Source organism: Falco peregrinus, chromosome 3, assembly GCF_023634155.1.
Source record: "Falco peregrinus isolate bFalPer1 chromosome 3, bFalPer1.pri, whole genome shotgun sequence".
Lineage (NCBI taxonomy): Eukaryota > Metazoa > Chordata > Aves > Falconiformes > Falconidae > Falco > Falco peregrinus.
In genome coordinates this window covers 4,680,716-4,700,008 of record NC_073723.1, presented here as the reverse complement: position 1 = coordinate 4,700,008, position 19,293 = coordinate 4,680,716, and the positions used below count along the sequence as shown (strand labels likewise).

Below are 19,293 nucleotides of genomic sequence, written 5' to 3'. Positions count from 1 at the left end.
CTGATTATCTTAAGTTTCCCAATTAGTATAGGAAATTACCTTGAGCTGACCAGTCATATTGCTGTTTAATACTGGTTGACAAATCCAGCTTTCTGAGGTGTACCTCCACTTAAATATTTGCTTTCACCATGCTGAATACTGTGTAAGATAAAACAGACTGGGTCAGTCATGTTTCACTTTGTGACTGTCATGGCCTTGATGGTCCTCACAGGGTTACTGATGACTGAAGATTTGCTGGGTATTATTTGTTATCATTTATCTAAGTAACAGTGGTGTTCTTGCAGTTCTTAATGTGCAGCCATTAACATTAAAATTAAAATGAAATTAGCAAATGAGTGTCTGGCTTGTTTGAAAGTCACTAGGCTGTGGCTAGTTTTTAATTACTGATTTTTAGATTCAGTACAGGGGTAGATGAGTTCACTTCTGCATCCTGATGTACTCCAGATGACAAAGCTATTCTTTACTGGGGCTTTAGCTTCTGCATATCTGTGAACACAAACAACTAAGAACTTGACTCCAAATGTAGACATCACTTGTCTCACATCAGAAGACTACTTTTTTCTGTGTTATGATTGCTTGACCACTGTCAGGAGGAGTAGTCATCTACATACCACACTATTCCCGATTGATTTGATTTATTTAATCTGCTTCACTATTATTTTAATATTTTTTTTTGGCCAGCTATTATGACTATTTTCTCCACTGTAGACTCATGTTTTTTCCCACTGTAGACTCATCGTAACCTCAGCTCCAGTGCAAAGACTCTGGAATTTGTAAAACAGTGTATAACCTTGAATCCACCAGGTTTTCACAAAGACTGAGTCCCACAGAAAAAAACAGAATAAAGTTTGTGGAGCTGCTTCAGTGCCTATAACACACTGAATTAAAGGTGTCAGCCTATACCCTTTTTAGCAATGTGACAAAACTGTGTGTATAATACTTTCAGCTTCAGAGCTGAGAGCCAGCAACTCTTTTTAATTGGAGTCCTCACCCTGTTTCCTTCTGCGCCCTTAGCCTTTCCCAGGCTTTGCTCCCTGCAAAAAAAGGTATATAGAGATGAGGATTTTTTCATTTTGTCTGCAAAAGAACACAGAGCCATAAAATGAGTATTAGCAGAATGTGTTCTTCCCAACTGAACCATAAGCAGAAGAGGGGACTGCTTGGAGAAATGGGGCGATTCACATACTTAGGCTGAAGTTGCCTAAAGAACGTGTGTGCTGCGTAAGTAGAAGGGTTTTGCTTTTGCTCTGCTTTGCCCTGTTCATATTGCTATGGGTTCAGAATTATGTATTTAGCCTTTGCTTGAGCAGAGCATTAAAGCGTCTTGCATGGAGGACTGTACAAGGATTTGCGAATTAATGTGCCTGAAATAGAAACCAAAGGGAGAGGAGTCATAGCGCAAGCCAATTTATTCAAACACAGCCCCAGAGATGTGAGTTCAAGCCTTGTTTTAGGTGTGTTTGGAAAGCCAGCTTGACTCATCCGTGCTGGATATGGGTACTGCATCACTTCTGTGGTGTTCCTGTAGAAGTGGATACTTTCTAGCAGCTCACCAAGTTGCACATTTTTAAGTTGCATCCCCCCAAAAATAGCATATGCAAGCCCACTAGACTCCCTGCTTTAACGTCTTTTAAAGAGCACACAGGTCCCATGAGATGCTTTTCCTTGTGTTACAGTTAGCTGAATACAGTGGTCTTCAGAACCTGGGGGAATTTTCCAGTCCGGGCCAACACATGCGGGGGTGCTGTGGTTCTGTGTCCCCAGGTCCAGGCAGGAGCCAGGCTGAGCACATATTGCCAATGGGCATATGTGTACTCAGTGCACACACATACACACATGTGTACGGCCACACAGACCAATGCAGTGAATAATGCCTTTATCAACACTTAACAAAAACCTTAACAGCATTCAGAAATATGAGCAAGAATGTCTCGATCCCTCTCCTCCTCTCTGGCTGATGAGGTTTGAAGGCCACTGTTGGAATTTATACATGAAATATGGATCTTTCCAGCAGCTGGTCTTGGAAAACTACTCTGCCCAGTACCCAGGCCTCTGCACCCCAGTGTCCTCCAGCTGCTGGCACCCCAGACCTGCAAGCCCCCTGGGTTCATAGTCTCACAACCCCGCAGCTGCTGGCACTCAGACCTCTCCAACTCACCAACTCATCTGGCTTGAAACTCACTAAGATTCAACCACACAAGCTCAGATTCATCAGCTCACCCATGCTGAAGAGCGTTACAAACATGATTTAATAAGAATGTAGTAAATGGGGTTACATCAGGCTGGTGGCCAGTCACCAGTGCGGTTCCCCAGGGCTCAGTTTTAGGGCCAGCGCTCTTCAATGTTTTTATAAGTGATCTGGACACAGGAATTGAATTGTACATTAAGTAAGTTTGTCAATGGTACTAAACTAGGAGGAGCTGTGGACTCCCTCGAGGGTCGAGAGGCCTCACAGACAGATTAGGGTAGACTAGAGAGCTGGGCAGTCACCAACCATATGACATTCAACAAGAACGAGTGCAGGATTCTCCACCTGGATCAAGGTAATCCTGGTTATACACACGGATGGGGGGATGAGAGGCCGGAGAGCAGCCCCACGGAAAGGGATCTGGGGGGTTGGGTTGATGGAGAGCTGAATATGTGTCAACAGCTGCCCTGGCAGCCAAAAGGGCCGACGGTGTCCTGGGGCGCATCAAGCACAGCACTGTGAGCTGGTGGAGGGAGGTGACTGTCCCGCTCTACGCTGCACTGGTGCAGTCCCACCTCTGCACTGTGTGCAGTCTTGGGCATACCAACAGAAGAGGGACATCAAACTATGTGAGAGTGTGACCAAGATGGTGAAAGGCCTTGAAGGCAAGACTTACGAGGAATGGCTGAGGTCACCTGGTTTGTTCAGCTTGGAGAAGAGAAGGCTGACAGGTGACCTCAGCGCAGCCTGCAGCTTCCTCAAGGGAGGCAGCAGAGGGGCAGGTGCTGATCTCCTCTCTCTGGTGGCCAGTGATAGGACATGAGGGAACGGCATGAAGTCGCATCAGGGGAAGTTCACATTGGACATTAGGAACAGGTTCTTCACTGAGAGGGTGCTTGGTCACTTGCACAGGCTCCCCCAGGGAAGTTGTCACAGCGCCAAGCCTGTCAGAGTTCAAGCAATGCTCGTAGTCATATGGTTTAGTTTTAGGTAGTCCTGTGAAGAGCAGGGAGTGGGACTCGATGATGTTATCTTCCAACTTGAGATATTCTATGATTCTATGACTGGTGATGAAGTGCAGGGCTCAGTCAGACAAGCAACATGTTAGTATACAGCTGGCCCCTCTGATCCTCTTTTCTTTCTTTTTTTCTGACACTTTTCCCTCCATGATCCACCTCAATTTCTTCCTTACTCTGCTTTTGATCCTTCCCCTAAACGTCCTGCTGAGTACTGCACACTGCAACAGCGTCTGTGTGAGCAGGATGTCAGACTTTCTCCTTTTCCTTGACCTTCCTCCTCCAATTTGTTTTATCTTGGTGCTTCAGGACCCACCCTGATCAGACAAGGGAGGGTGTTAAATTTAACTTGTTTTGATTGCTGTGTCTTTTCTGTTTGCAGGGCCCTATGGGACCCCCAGGAGACAAAGGGTCATTGGTACAGTATGTCTTTCTAACTACACACAGATTTTATAAGGAGGGCACAACCGCGTTGTGTTTTTACTGGTGATTTCATGAAGGCATGTTTAATTAGTTTCTTTTTTTCCAAGGCTGGTACGGTCACAGGGTGGCTAACCATCCAAAGGGGACTTCTCTTTTCCATTACTAGCTACTTTTCTGTTGTATTAAATTGTGAGAAAGAGCTGGTTGAGACTCTTGGCATGGTGACAACTTTTCCTTACCTATCAATAGCCCTACAAAAGAAAGATTGAGTTACTTGTTTAACCCTTAATTCAAAAAAGTATTTCAAGGTACACTATGCTTTATAGCCAAGGCCTCAAAGGTTTAAAATAAACAATTTTTAAGCATTTTTCTTACTTATATCTTACTTATATGCATATAAGTATATATGCAAATGATATATACATATATAATTTGCATTTCAGTATTTGTTCAATGCAAATGAATGCATTTCAGTATTGACCAAATACATTTAGTTCCTCAACATGCAGTTTTAAAAGGACGCAATCCATTGGTGTGAAAAAAAAATAATTGTGTACAGTGGTCTCAGTATACACTGCCACGAATTTCCAGCACAACAGCCAGTCCTACCCAGTCTGTTAGCTTGGCACTGAGGGAATGGGCCTTCTTTTCTCCTCTGCAGTCCTGTGCGCAGTCATATTTTCTCTGTGATCATAAAATTAACATAATGACTCCTATAAAGAGTCATTATTACCTTTCCAATCAAGGTATGTGAGGCTTGACTTTAGTGATGCATGTGAAGTACCTTGAGGCACAGTAATGATTGATACTGTGATAGTGCAATATGAGATTTAATTTTTTTTCTTAAACTCTCTCATAGTTGTTTAATTTCTAGTCAGTTTTTTTTTCCCCAGTAACTGTTGGGTTGAGGATTTTTTTTCTCTTCATCTAAGAAGCGCCTTATAAGTACTGTTCCTGTTATTGGGTATGTCTGTTCTCTCCCTACCAGGGTCCCCGTGGTGTACCTGGTATCCCTGGACCACAGGGGCCTCCTGGCCAGGATGTAAGTAAAACAAAAGTGTAAGTGCTCAAGATTTGCCAATTTGCCAATGCTCGAATCTAATTTCCCTGAAAATTGTGTTCATGCTCAACCACAGCCATTGAGTGTTACTAGGATGGTCCAAGGTTTTGAAAATCATTGTCTAGTTTTACAGTAGAGATGTGCTGGTTTAGTTTTGTTCTGTTCCTCTTAGCCTTTTGGCTTGGTGTTCATCCTCTGGAGTTCATTATGTCCATAAATCCCTTCTTCTGTTGTCTTCTGTTGGGACAAAGCTGAGACATATTGTCTTGTACCATATACATTATTTTCTTGTGTTTAGATTAAATTTTAATTTTTTTCTGATAACAAAAGCTCCAATTCTTAAAGCCTGAAGAGTGCTTTCTCTAGGGTTTTTTGTGGTCTTTGTTTTTTGCATAGCAGGACTAATTTGTTCCATAACAGGAGTACTATGTATTGTGCCTACTTTCATGCTCTCAATTACTTCAACATTACTTACACTTGCTTTTGTGAAGAAAAAAAAAATACTATCCAGATCACATTTTAAGCTGGTAGTATTCCTGTACTGAGTATTAAAAAAAGATAATCAGAGAAACTGGTGATTCTTATATTCTGAGAGTTACAAAAAAATATTTCTACATGTTGAGTGATGTTATGTGCATGGCCGCCTCCTCCAGCTGCTCCAGACCAGGTCCCTCCTGCATGGCCTGTGGTGCCCAGGACCAGGGGTAGGGGGATGCAGCTGCTGCTTTCCCATTTGCAGGTTCAACCAGTAATGAAGCTGTGCATGAATCCCAGAGATACAGCCATGGACACACAGACACAGAGGACACTGACGTGGCTGATCACATAAGTTGCCACAGATGAGGCACGTCTTCAACAGCATCTACATACAGGGTTCACATGCAGCATAAACACAGCCAGCCAGGTCCCTTCCTCCTTTTCCGCCAGCAGAGACAGAAAGTCACTAGTGGTGGCACACACACACACACGTCTGCGGATCCTTCAAGCATTGGCACAGCCCTCTGTCCTCACACCCCTGCCCAGATCCCAGACCCCCTTACCCACCCACAGGTCCTCTACTTGCTTGCTGGTCCAGCCCGATGGCCACTGCAAACATGCAACATTCAACTTGTCCCTTGTGCACCTCACACTCATGTTTCCCCCTGGGCTTATTGGTATGGACCCCTCACCCACCTGATACCCTGGCCTGGACCCAAGTCCCCCTTCTTGCCAGCTGGTCCAGCTTGAAGTATGCTGATGAATACACACCCCCTACACACACACACGCCAGGACTGGGGAAAACACAGATACTCGCCTCATCCCAGCTAGCACCAGGCACATCAGCTGTGACCTGTAGTTGCATGCCAGCCACCGGCATGGAGCCCCTCACTCACCTTGCTCATGCTGGTCCCCCCAGTAGGTGGTTTTGGCAACACACATCGTTCCCACCCCAGTGGCCGGGGGTTAGAGACCCCTGCACTCACTCCAGTAGCTGACAACAACGGAGGCTGGGGCAGCCCGTACCCCCGGTCTGACTCCAGTAGCTGGCACCAGTTTCCCCGTGCATACAGGTCTCACCAGTAGATGGCACTTAGTCCTTGCAGCACACATACATTATGCAGAGAGGTAGTTAAGAAAAGCTTTGCTAAGAAGATAGTGAGATGATAGAACAAACCATGGTGATCAGGTGCAGGGACCAGCCAGACAACTGCACTGACCAGCCCCGTTTTACGTATGACAGGCCCCTTCTACACCCTTTTCTGTCTCCCCCCGTTTGTTCCTCTCTGCTCCCTCTTCCCCTGCATGTCCTCCCTGTCCTCCCATGCATCATGCATCTCCATCACTCTATCAGTTCCTGCACCCCTCCCTGTTCAGCGCCCCCCGCCCCCCCCCCCCGCCCCGCCCCGTCTTGCAATCTTATCCCTTGCAAAGTCCAGGTTGATCTTCCTGGAAGTGCAGCCTGTGGTTTCTTGATAGCCCATCAATTAGTGTGAGTGGCATGATTTGTTTCTTCTTAGGTCTGTGTCTTGGTATATTTTGTTTCTGATTTTCTCCTTTTCCTTTAGTTTCCAAATTGACAAGCTCCCAGGACAGATAACCTTGCTGGAATAAACATTCTCACACTCCCGCATGCCTTCATCGATTAGTGTGACTGTCCAGGTTTGGTTCCCATCACTGCCTGCCTTATTTGTTGGCCAGGTTTATGTCCCTGTATGTTCTTATTTATGGCTTCCTCTTTATTTTCCCTTGTCGCGCTGAAAAATGTCCTTGACCACATACCCCTAAAGGAATTGACACTCTCTGGCCAAATATCCTTACACGACATGTTTTTTGGGAAGCATCCATTCTCCTCTGTCTGTCTGCTGGGAAATAAAATGTTTCTGTTCAACAGACCTACTCAGTTCCTCTAGATTAGAAAACAATCTGAATGAGACAGTCTCTTGTCCTGCTATTAGCAGTGAGGGCACCCATTTAATAGGGTCTTTCTATATTTTGATTGAGCTAATTTTAATTAACATAAACATTTAATTAACCACTTTTAATTATGTTAATTAATTATGACAACTAAGTTCCAGTATTACCAGGAAGTTAATCTTCCCCTGCATTTGTTTTCATAATTACAAAAACTTTGTGGATGCATACATTACTGCCATTGGATCTGAAAAGCAAAGTTTTCTGTTCTGGGGTTGATTTTCCTATACAGTTCGAAGGGCAGTTCCAAGGAACCTTTGTGTTCATTTTAGGGTACATACACCCCAAACCAGAGCACATTTATTAAACCTCCTATTGGCTTTTTATTCCTGTGACTTATAACCTATTTAAACTACTGCATTTCAAGTTTTATTTTCAGTCTTGCAATAGAATTAGCCCACCATAAGCCTATGTGACTGGTTTCCTTATACACTTTTTTATTTTCACTTACATCACTTACCTGAGCATCGTTTTTCAGCATGTCATCTGCGCAGCTTCCATCAGTTCCATGTTAGAGACCATTCCTGTGTGTCACATTTTGCAGACTGACAGAGTACTCTGTATCCTGTGCACCATGCCTCCTCATTGCTGACATCTTTTTCCAGCACTGCTATGCTGTACCAGCCATTGGATATTCCACTTTGTGCCAGCTGCTGTTGGCTGCAAACTCCTGAAAGTGTTCAAACTTAATGAGCTTTCCAATACTGGTTGTTATTTGGGTCTGTGCATGCTCCCACACTGCATTAGCAGCGTCTCTTTTCAGTGCCATGCAGGGGGTTTTTTTGGCAGAGTCTTTTAAGTACTTTTTTAATTTTCTGGCTTTCTCTTTTCCAGTTCCCTCCCTGTTAGTCAGCTTGTCAGATGCAGTTATACCCTCCAGGCCTTCCTTCTAGCATTTTCATGTTGTTCTGAGCAATGTTTGCAGCTTGGCCCTTGTTGTCAGCCTTTTCTAATTCCAGGCCTCTGTAGTCCAGCAAACTTTCCTCTACTTTGGACTCTGCTTCCAGTTGCCTGTTCTCTGAGAATACAATGTGTCAGAGTGCCATCATCCTACAGCCGCTTTGTTCATTTCAGCTCAGATAAGCATTCTTGAAAGAACACTTCTCTTTTTGCAGTCCTGTGCCTTTCAACTGTTTGGCTTTTCTCGGGATACAGTAGTTTTCAGATTTGTCAGTGTCATGGTTTAACCCCAGTCAGCAACTACCATGCAGCTGTTTGCTCACTCCCCATCCACCCCCAGAGGGATGGGGAGGAGATTTGGGAAAGAGGTAAAACTCGTGGGTTGTGATAAGAACAACTTCATAATTAAATATTTAAAATAAAATATAGTAATGAAAATTAATATAATAAACATATATATATAAATGAAAATTAATGACAATAAAAATTGTAATGAGAAGGAGAGTGAGGGAGAGGAATAAAATCCAAAATGGGAAAAAAACCCAAATGATGCTCAGTACAGTTGCTCACCACCTGCTGACCAGTCCCCCAGCAGCCATCACAAAGCCTTACCCAACTCCACCTAGTTCATACACTCAGCGTGACATTCTGTGGTATGGAATATCCCCGTGGCTAGTTCAGGTCAGCTGTCCTGGCGGTGTCCCTCCTAATTTCTTGTGTCCCTTCACCCTTCTCACTGGCAGGGCCTGAAAAACTGAAAAGTCCTTGACTTAGTATAAAGATCACCTAGCAACAACTAAAAATATCAGTGTGTTATCAACATTATTCTCATCCTAAATCCACAACACAGCACTGTTCCAGCTACTAGGAAGAAAATTAACTCTATCCTAGCCAAAACCAGGACAGTCAGCCGTGGCACATAGCTTAATTTCTTACCCTGGCTTATTTGGACCCTATTAAAGACATCACCAGCTCCACATCATACACTGTTCAAGAAAACAGGCCCATCCCTTTTCATCTCGGTGCAGTCTGATACCATATGGATATCACAGCCACGCTTAAATCTTTCCCAGGATTTCAGTTTCAGTCACTCCCTTCTGTATCTTTTTTAATAAAAAAGAAGTCTTTTCCTATATTCTTCTTTAAACGCTCAAATTCCACTGCTAGTACCATGTCACGTTCCAGATCCAGAAGCAAAAGGCTGTCAGCAAGCCCTGTGGTAGAAATAGCTTATTTATAGCTACGTTATTAGTCAGCATGAAAGACATTTCTGAATTTTCTGTGTTGCTTTCTGATCCAAGATGATTGTCATGGCTCAAGTCTTTGCGTTGCTTTGCACTCCTTAAAGCAAGTGCTGTGTGTCTTCCTGAACAAAGTAGGTCTGGGAATGCACAATCTGTGTAACTGTTATTTAGGCAACCCTCCTTCCACTTACAGAAGTGGTTGAGAACCACAGTGCAGAGGGTGCCAGAAGCATGACCTGAGGGTTAGCATCTGTGAGAGAGAAGGGACTTTGGGAACATCCCACAATCTTCTACATTCACATAGCTGCTCTGTGGAAAAAGCAAAACTATAAATTGGTATAATGTTTCCTTATATTTACTCAATTCCTCAGAAGGACACTTGTGGGGAACTATGAGCTAAGAATCTCCTTCAGGCCGTATCTTCTCTTGGTTCCCACCTGTAGAAGGTTTAGTTCCTCAGGAAACAAGCTTTCATCCATGGAGTTCAGTACTACTTCAGTTCCACTTCAGCTCCACTTCAGTTTGTGTTTAATTTTAAGCTTTTAAAGTCAAGGTAACTGAAGGGTTGTTGTTCACCCTGAAGTGTTTAATGTGGACATAGGAAAAGAAGAATCAATGTATTTTCCCATTTTCTCTCTCCTCTAGCAAGAGGTACGAGATTTCAGTTATAAGTGAGATACAAGGATGTTGTGGTTTAACCCCGGCCGGCAACCAAGCCCCACACAGCCGCTTGCTCACTCCCCCCACCCAGAGGGATGAGGAGGAGGATTGGAAACGAATGTAAAACTCAAGGGTTGAGATAAGAACAATTTAATAGGTAAAGCAAAAGTTGTGCACACAAGCAAAGCAAAGCAAGGAATTCATTCCCCACTCCCCATGGGCAGGCAGGAGCTCAGCCACCCCCAGGACAGCAGGGCTCCAGCACGTGTAACGGGTACTCGGGAAGACAAACGCCATAATGCCAAATGTGCCCCCCTTCCTTCTTCTTCCCCCAGTTTATATACTCAGCATGATGCCATATGGTATGGAATATCTCTTTGGCTAGTTTGGGTCACCTGTCCTGGACATGTTCCCCTCTGGCTGGCAGGGCCCAAGGAACTGAAAAGTCCTTGATTCAGTAAAACATCACCCAGCAACAACTAAAAACATCAGTGTCCTATCAACATTGCTCTCACATCAGAGCCAAAACACAGCACTGCACCAACTACTAAGAAGAAAATTAACTCTATCCCAGCTGAAACCAGGACAACAGATGAAATTCAGGTTTGCTTTATAGCTATAATCATGGCGTAGCAGGGTATCCCAGCTTCACCTGTGTGCACACACAGTGCACTTAAATGTTTAATCCCCAGGTAGCCAAGTAACTCCCCATCTGGTCGTCTGCATAAATAATACAGTGAACTGATTGGAGAGAACGGACCAGCCTGATGAACAGAATACCAGTCTCCTTCCTGGCAAAGAATTTGGCCAAGTTTTAAAGCAGCTTTCCAGGTGGAAATTTTGGATAGTCTCAGAGTCACCTAAACAGCCCCTGCTGGGCCTAGACCTGTTGAAAACCACTACTCGGATTAACATCCTCACTGGGGAATCTGGCACCATGCCAGAGACCTCTCCAGGTGCATCCTCCTTGCAGAATCAACAAAACTGAACACAGACAAGATGTGTTAAAATGGTCAGTAGAAACCATTCCTGCAGATGCAAAAATGGTCACGTAGGGCAGCCTTCTGTATCTGGTTAAGATACAAGATATTTTGTATGTTCTTTAAGATACTCAGTATGGATAGAACACACATATGCTTGAGTGATGACACAGAGTGACAGCCAGATGGATACAGGAATTTAACAGAGAACGGTCTGGGGAAATCTCACCGAGTCCAACTTAAAACACCACTGCAAGGATGTTTGCAATGCAGATTTCTGTCACAATCTGGACAGTGACCAACTATCCTGTTCAAAAGATTTGGTTTCCCATTTGAGAATTACTTTATGAAAGATTCAAAAATAACCTTTCGTTTTGTTTGGTTTGTTGTCGGTTTGTTTTTCTTTTCACAAACTAATGACTTGCTAATGACAGGCAAGAGATGCTCATTCAGGGGTGTGTGGGAGTGTCCTTTTTCCAAACCATGACTTCCTGGACCTTAAATTCTAAGGAATTTATCATCATGTCTACGCCTTCACCTCAGGGAAACTGATACCAATACAACCCCACAAACAAGCAAAAAGGCTCATTGCTATTTCAGGTGCAAGGGATTTGTTTGCAAAGCTTGTGCAAAGCAAGGTCTTGATTTTGAATGTTACAGGTGTCTTAAGGGATTTAAAGCTTCATCCTTCACACTATTGCAGTTCATAGTGTTTCCTGTGACCAGAAGACAAGTTAAAGCAATTCCAGTCTTCGTGTGACTCAAATGAATTTAACAAAATCACATGGTAGATAAATGAGATTTAGGAGGGATTCAGACAATGTTAAAGTTGCAGATATTTAAAGGAGTTTACTGTTTGTCATGTGCAAGAAGCAGCGGTGCTTAGTGGAAAAAAGTAAAATATGTGCTAGTCCAGAGCAGTCAGCATAGTGTGGGAGCAACCAGGGGGTTATTTAATGATCATTTATAATTTTTTCTTTCTCTTGATCTGTAGGGTGTACCTGGAAACCCAGGGGAGAGAGGACCTCCTGGAAAACCAGTATGTAACTTAACTTCTGTATTATATCTTCCTTTTAACTCAGTTTTCACCCCTACACCTCACCTCAGAAGTGCACTTCAGTGCATTTCCACTGCTGCTTTTCCCAGCAGAGCAACTGGAAAAACCCTAGGAACCACTAAGGGGTTATGATAAAAATACCTGTGATGGCTTTGGAATAGTATGAAAATAACTGGATATCCTGCATGTAAATGAGAGCTAAAATTCTAAAGGCACTTTCGTAGCACCACTATGCAGTGCCCTCAGCAAGAACTCATCTCAGGTGTGATGAAGTGCATTGATGATAGAGGGCAGGAAGTACATTTTCGGTCCAGTGAGTTCTAGGCAGGGCAAAGGAAACCAACGAGAGTCCATAAGCTCGTTCAGGAAAATTTCTTATACATTGATGCCTTTTAAAATTGCCTAAGCTAATGAATTTCTCATTCCACAGGGTTCATCACCCCTGCTCTCACCAGAGGACATAAATCTCTTAGTAAAGGTAATCTCCTTTTGATGATGGTGGGATTTTAAGTGTACGTTTGATTCACATCTGACTAGCATTCTGTGATGGGAAAGTGTCTGAGCTACAAGTGCAAAAGGTGCCTTTAAACACTCTGTCAAACCTTGAGGCTTGCAGGTCTCCTACTTACACTGATATTGGGACACTAGATCACATACCGGAGATCAAAACCCAATGCCTTTTGATTATCCCTAGCAGTGAAATGACCTACAAAGATCTTTATAACTTTGTGTATCTTGCAAAAGCTGTTATTTTCAGCTCTTTCTGAGAGGCATGCGTTCCCAAGGAGAAATAAACTTTGTCCAGTTGCTTTACCTAAACCAGACAATTGAACACATTTTAATAAAATGTCTGATTTTTCATGTGTACCTTCAACAGTGACTGAGTAGTCTTGAACTCTGGCTGCAAAGTTAGTTTGCATGGCGCATCTAAAAGAATGCAGGTAATTAACCCCCGATGCACCCATGTTCCAAAACGATGATCTGTCGGTCTGCTTTTAGTGTCCATGAGAGAGTTGTCTGGGAAATGTCAGTGTTTGATAGGTGTTGACTGCAAAATCTTTACAGATTTACATGGGCTGAGGTGGGAGATTTTTAAGCAGTCTTGGGACATGGCAAGAAATCCTGCCTTATTGATTAAAAGAAACTAAAACCCCCAGCTTTTTATACCAATCCCATTAACAAAAGGACCCTTTTAAGATTGCTACTGTAAAATGCCTTCATCAAAGAGCTGTCTTATAGAGCCAAATATTTTACTGGAGATTTTACTGTAGGGTATTTTGGGGGATTTCTGATCAGGATAATAGCAAGAGACTGATTCTTGGGCGTATGAGGTCATTTTAAGGTTCCTGTGTTTTCCTCTTTTGATTATGTTCTGATTAAACATACTAGTATGCCTTGCATATTCTTTCTCCTTGGTATTTTTTCACTCCACACTTGGTACAGATCTATATAAAGCAGCACCTTGAAATCCCAGATGAAATTAGGGCTCTGTTGTTTGGAGCATTTCTCGAGCACATATAAGTAGATAAATATGCATTTAGGGACTGAGACTTAGAAAGACAGTTTACCCCACAATTTTACAACAGATCATTGACAGAGCTGGATGTTGGAGCAAGGCCTCCTAACTCTCAGCCTGATGAGCTGCCTGTTGCGCTATGCTGTCTCTTACAGGCAGGATTCACTCCCCTTTTGCTAAAGGGTGTCTGCTTTTGAAATGGAAATGCCATACCCATGGTATATAATTTCCTGAGGATAGCAGAAATGTGAAGACTACTGAGATAATGCTTCAAGAAGTTTTGGAAGGAGGGAGGTAGTAATTCTCTGTGACAGAATTTGGCCAGGACACTGACATTCACTTGATCTTCACAAACTCCATAGGATGAGTTCTCCTTGACCATGCTAGGTGCTGAATACAGTTTCAGTTCTTAAAACAGAGCCCTAATTTCATCTGGGATTTCAAGGTGCTGCTTTATATAGATCTGCACCAAGTGTGGAGTGAAAAAATACCAAGCAGAAACATGCAGAACACCCTTTCTGACATTGCACTCCACCTGGGTTTTCCCTAGCAATCTGCCCTCTGAGCAGTAACCCAGCTTTTGCAAACTGGTGTAGACAGAGTTTTCTAGTAGTCTTGTAGCTTCAGAATGAGGTTGTTCTTCGTCGTCTTGCTTTGTGGTTCTCTGACCTTCCCATTAGGAGAAGCTTTTCCTTGGTTTCCTGATCATGGATGATCAGTTAGGATCTGTCCAACTAGAACTGATAGGGAACTTCCCATGGGAGCATGTGTGAGCTCAGATGCTGACCCTCTCTCTGCTCCACACTGCCCTAATTTCGGTTCTGTAAGGCCAAGTGATCCAGATCGTACCCAGCGTGGTCAAACTGCAAAGAGCTATGTATTATTATACTGGCACCACACTGCTGCATTCATAATGGGTGTCTGTAGGGTCTGCTAAGTGCCTTCCATCTATGGCTAATTTATTTCTCCATCTTCCTTCCTAGGATGTGTGCAGTGAATGCCCTCCTGGCCCACCAGGACTAACAGGCATCCCAGGTTTCAAAGGTGATAAAGGTCTCCGAGGACCACCAGGTAGAGATGGCCAAGATGGGAAAATGGTAAGAGAGCTGGGGAAGTGACCATGCCTTGGATGTGCTATAAACTTGGTTTTCTTATAACATTTTTGGATGGTCGATTTTTTTTTTTTCATCAGCAACCTACTGAATCTTTTTTAGATGTCTGTGGAGTCAATGGTCTAAACTAGTGTTTACTTCTACCTTTCCTGCGTTGCAGGGGAATCCTGGTCCCAGAGGTCCTGCAGGCCCACCTGGGCTTGATGGCCCAAAGGTTGGTTGGTTTTCTTTAGTTGTTTAAAAAACTTATTTGTGACTAGTTAGTACACTGGCTAACACAAGATCTTGGTGGTATCTATCTATGTGTAAAGAGGTAGGACTGGCCTGCTGGGTGGGCCCTGTACTGGCAATTCACTGGGTGCCACATGCGAGCAGAACTGCACAGCTCCCCACATGAACACTGCATTACCTAAATAATGTCTGCTACCGTCCAGTTGTTCTCACACGCACACGCATACGCACACATGCACAGAGTGAAGGGCCTGATTTTTGATGTTGAATTCCATTACATTGGTGTTTTGATGACAGATAAGGACTTGAGAGTAAGTTTAAATTCAAATCAGTTGAGGAAGAAATTAAAGCCTCAGCAATAGCCACCCTGCCTGTCCCTCTCTTCTTTGAATACTGTATGCTTGAATCATTTAAATTAAGGATGATGCATTGGCCTACCGGACTCTATATGCACTATCTGCCATAGTGGTTTTATCCACGGACTGAATATTTCCTGAAACATGCTATAGGAATTTTATATAAATATATAAATAATAAAGGAAAAATCCTTTCAACTATATAGTTCTGCCTAACAGTCTAGGGACACAGGCCAACTTCCAGTGTCTGAAGGATTCTAATAATGTCACATTTCAAGCATTTCCCATGAAGAGGTCTGGCATCAGTCTGCTCACAATGCCGGTGCCTGGTCACAATCAAAACCTTTACAACTGCCTAATCTGAAATAAATCAGAACAAATCAATGAAGGAAGAGATAAGATGATTTCATGATGGAGCACAGTTTCCTCCAGACTTGCCCACATTACTGACCTACTGTCTTAAAATAGCTTCTACTGTTTTAACATCTTTGTATTTGCACTTATGAGTGTACGACAAGTTAATAGAGAGTCATGAATTAATCTTATATCTTGCAATTAAAAGTGTGGTAGGGAAGGCAGTAGAGTCTCAAAAGTAAGTATAGGGTTGATCAAAATGAAAGTATGTTCCAGGATAAAATTTGCAAAGGAATCAGTAACCCATAAAGATAATAACTAGCAGAAATGTGAGGTAGTCTGAGATACACCATGTCAGCAGCTTTCTTATATGCTATGAGAAATCAGAGATTTGGGCAGCAAGATTGAATGTTTAGGTGAAGTAACAGGACCAATTTTAAACCGTACATGTGCATGTAAAGTAAAATCAAGTAATTGATTAATAGTCTAACTTGCATTCAGTAAAAAGGCAGATACACAGAGTTTGCAAATGTTAAAAGAAAATACGTAAGACCCCTAAGAAGGCACAAAGACAGTCTTTGTGATTCCTTTCTAACATTAAGAGGATCCTTTCAGAGGAAGACTGAAAGAGCTCTGCACTTCTGAAGATGTAGTATATTTTTCTTAACACCATCCAAACTAGTGTTAGGTCCTATTTTGAAATAGAGCAGTAGAACTGCACATCTTTGCTCATGAGCAGCTTCATGCCTTCTGGCAATATGAATTAGGCCTCTTTTAATTAAGAAATAGCAGCCTTCCCTCCCCCCACTTGTCTCCTAGCTCCCATGTTCTAACCAGAATATTATTTCCACGGCCAGTAATTCATTAGTGCATTGCTCATAATTTGTTCTTCATCATCTCAGTATTTTTCACTGTATGAGACTCATTTTGCCTTACTTTAAGCATTGGTAATACAGGCACCTACACTTGCGTTAGCTGTCTCTGTTCTGTCATCGCTAGGAAAGGAGAAAGAGAAAGAGAAAAAGAGAAAGAGAAAGAGAAAGAGGCACTTTCTGGGTATGAATTTTCTCACTGGGCCTTAGAAATGCAAATTTTATTGCAGCTCTCTCTGAAGGGAGAGCAGATTACTAGCTCATAGTGTGGACACCTTTGTTGGGCCAAATGATTCCTTAGCGATATCCGATTTAGTGAAGTTCCTAACAACCTGTCTACTTTCTAACGAGGTGTAAGTCCTCTTCATGTACATGAGACTACATCACCAAAAAAATGTGCTATGCTGGGACTGTTCAAAGGCCATTCTTCACATATATTCCTGGCTCCAACATTAGTAGTGAAAGTCTAGGGAAGAATTGAAGAGGAGGGCAAGCAGGACTCAGTCCTAATTTGTGATTTTAATGCTCAAATCTCCAAGTGCTTTATGAAATAGGTCTAAAAGCTGATACAATAGTGAATCTAAGTGACTTTCAGTGGCTTTTTTTTTTTTTTTTTTTTCATTATCAGGGTGCTAAAGGAGACCGTGGTATGACTGGGGATGCAGGAGAAAAAGGTGAACAGGTAAAAACAGTGTGTTTTTACACATCACATCACATCACTGTGATTGTTCCTTCAATAACTCATGTGACATCTGTAGAGGAATATCCTTGTCAAAGGCAGAGGAGGAAGGTGGGAGCTCTTCATCACTGATAAACCTCAAATGGGCTATGCTGAACAGTGGAACTATAGCAGTCTTCCACAGGCTTCCATCCCTATCTCCAATAAAACCCTTCCCGTATGATTGGTTTCCTCACCTCTAGATCGAATGCGGTCTATTCTCTACAATACCTGACTGGATAATGCCTAGATGAGATCTGGGAGGTCAGATGTCTTTGGGTTGAAAAAGCCAGTGTTTCTGTCTGACTTAGAAGATGAATGTAAGGATGACTTCTTTTAGGAGAGACTGAGATGCCACAGGAAAGAGGAGGATGGTCTAAATTAGAGCAAACTTTCATAGTCAATTTTGCCAAAGGCTGAGTCAATAGCTTAAGGTGCAAATAAGCACTTCAATGAGATTTGTAGACTCTTTTAAAGAGGTTTCCTGCCTGACCTCCTGCCTTGTACAATTCCACAGTATCTGTTGTCATCTTCCATTAGCTTAGACTGAAGTACACATTAGAAAAAGTACACCTTAAATTTTACTATGTTTATTTCTGAAATACATGCTTTAAGAAATAAGGTTTTGCTTTAAAAAGCCATGGTTCTTTACTTCCTTATAACCAGCTTTCTGTGTATTGTCTCATTTTGATGTTGCCTCACAATGTTCAATCACCAGTTAACTTTTATACAACTAGAAATGTGCATAATGCATAAAGAAACTCTCTTTTTTCTGCAGGGCCACCCTGGAATGCCCGGCTTCTCGGGGGCTCCTGGAAACCCTGGTCCACCTGTAAGTTCCTCTGTTGCAAAGATAGTCCTGTACTTTCCTTATTAATAAAGGTTGTTGCAAGCTCCACGGGGAAGAAGACCGTTCCCATCTGTATGTGCATTGTATTTGCCTTTTCCAGTGGGTTCCAAATGGTCCCCTGGGTGTCTTAGAGTTCTCCTCTCATGATAATTACTATTTAATACATTAGCCACTTCTCACTGCTGGCTTCAACTCACTCTGTAAATTGATGCTAAGCTTCAGTCACCCTCTTTATACAAGGCAATGATGATGCAAACTCTTCCACAGAGACTACTTAGTAGTGTGTATATAGCTGTTTTCTTTTATGTGAAATAAGTTGTCATTCTAGAACCAGCAGATCTAAGAGTGTTGTAATTCTCAATTTTATGTGGTGGTATGAGACTGGATTTTCCCCAGTTTTCATATCCTATGGGTTACTTTTGAATGTAAAAGCCTCTTACACATGTCCCTCTCCATCACTGTCCTTCTCATTCCTGATTTTACTGTCTCTGCAAATACAGAGGTGACAGTGCAGAAGCAGGGCTGAAATAACTTGGCTCTCCTGCTTGTGATAACATTGCTTACGCCCTCCAAGAGATGGGACTTTTCCTGAGTGAAGGCCTTTTCTTTCCAAACCACCTTTCTTTGCCCAGTCATCACTACTCATATTGCTGCTTACAGTGCAGTTTGGCTCTGCCGTGCTGAGGGTGTGCAGCCTTTGTCTGTTCTGGGGATCAGCACAGTCTCTTCAAAGCTGAATTTACATTGCACTGACTAAATGACAGGAGGTACCAGAAAAGAGGATTAGGTTAGAATTCTGTTTTCAGATGGTAGCAGTGCCTAAAGGATGCTGAATGCTTTGTCACTGGGACAACATGTGGGCTTGCTTTGTGGGTCATTCGCTGTCCCAAGAGCATTATTTAAGCAGTTAATAACACAGACACATTTACCGTGTCTGTATTAACCTCATACTGCCACAGCCATAGGGCTATTCCAGTAGGATTAAAACTCTTAAAATTTTCCTATGAGACCCTCTGAATAGACTCACAGTCAAAGGAAATGTGCAAAGTAAAACTGAGCCTGTCAAAGCAGAGCACTATGTGATGTTATCCAAGATACTTTTTCTTCAACTTTTGCTGACTTTTTCCTCTGTCTGCGTTGACTTGTGGCTCCAGGATTTTGTCTGCCACAGCATGTGCTTCAAATTGGTCCCATAATTTCTGTTCTTTAGAGTTATTTTTGTCACAAGATTGGGTTTTTCCTATTTCCCCCCTATTTTCAGAAGGAAGAGCCGGGACCAAACTCAAATATCAGACTATTTTTGG

General features: G+C 42.7%; 1 protein-coding gene across 1 annotated transcript in view; it reads left to right on the top strand.

Moving 5' to 3' along the window:
- COL22A1 (collagen type XXII alpha 1 chain) overlaps positions 1 to 19,293 on the top strand; it is a 237,337-nt gene that overhangs the window by 195,966 nt on the left and 22,078 nt on the right. The window contains exons 42-49 of the mRNA XM_055800757.1: positions 3,587 to 3,622; positions 4,616 to 4,669; positions 11,918 to 11,962; positions 12,411 to 12,458; positions 14,480 to 14,593; positions 14,769 to 14,822; positions 17,050 to 17,103; positions 17,918 to 17,971. Of these exons, the coding sequence (XP_055656732.1) occupies positions 3,587 to 3,622; positions 4,616 to 4,669; positions 11,918 to 11,962; positions 12,411 to 12,458; positions 14,480 to 14,593; positions 14,769 to 14,822; positions 17,050 to 17,103; positions 17,918 to 17,971 (459 nt within the window). The remainder of the gene's footprint in view (positions 1 to 3,586; positions 3,623 to 4,615; positions 4,670 to 11,917; positions 11,963 to 12,410; positions 12,459 to 14,479; positions 14,594 to 14,768; positions 14,823 to 17,049; positions 17,104 to 17,917; positions 17,972 to 19,293) is intronic.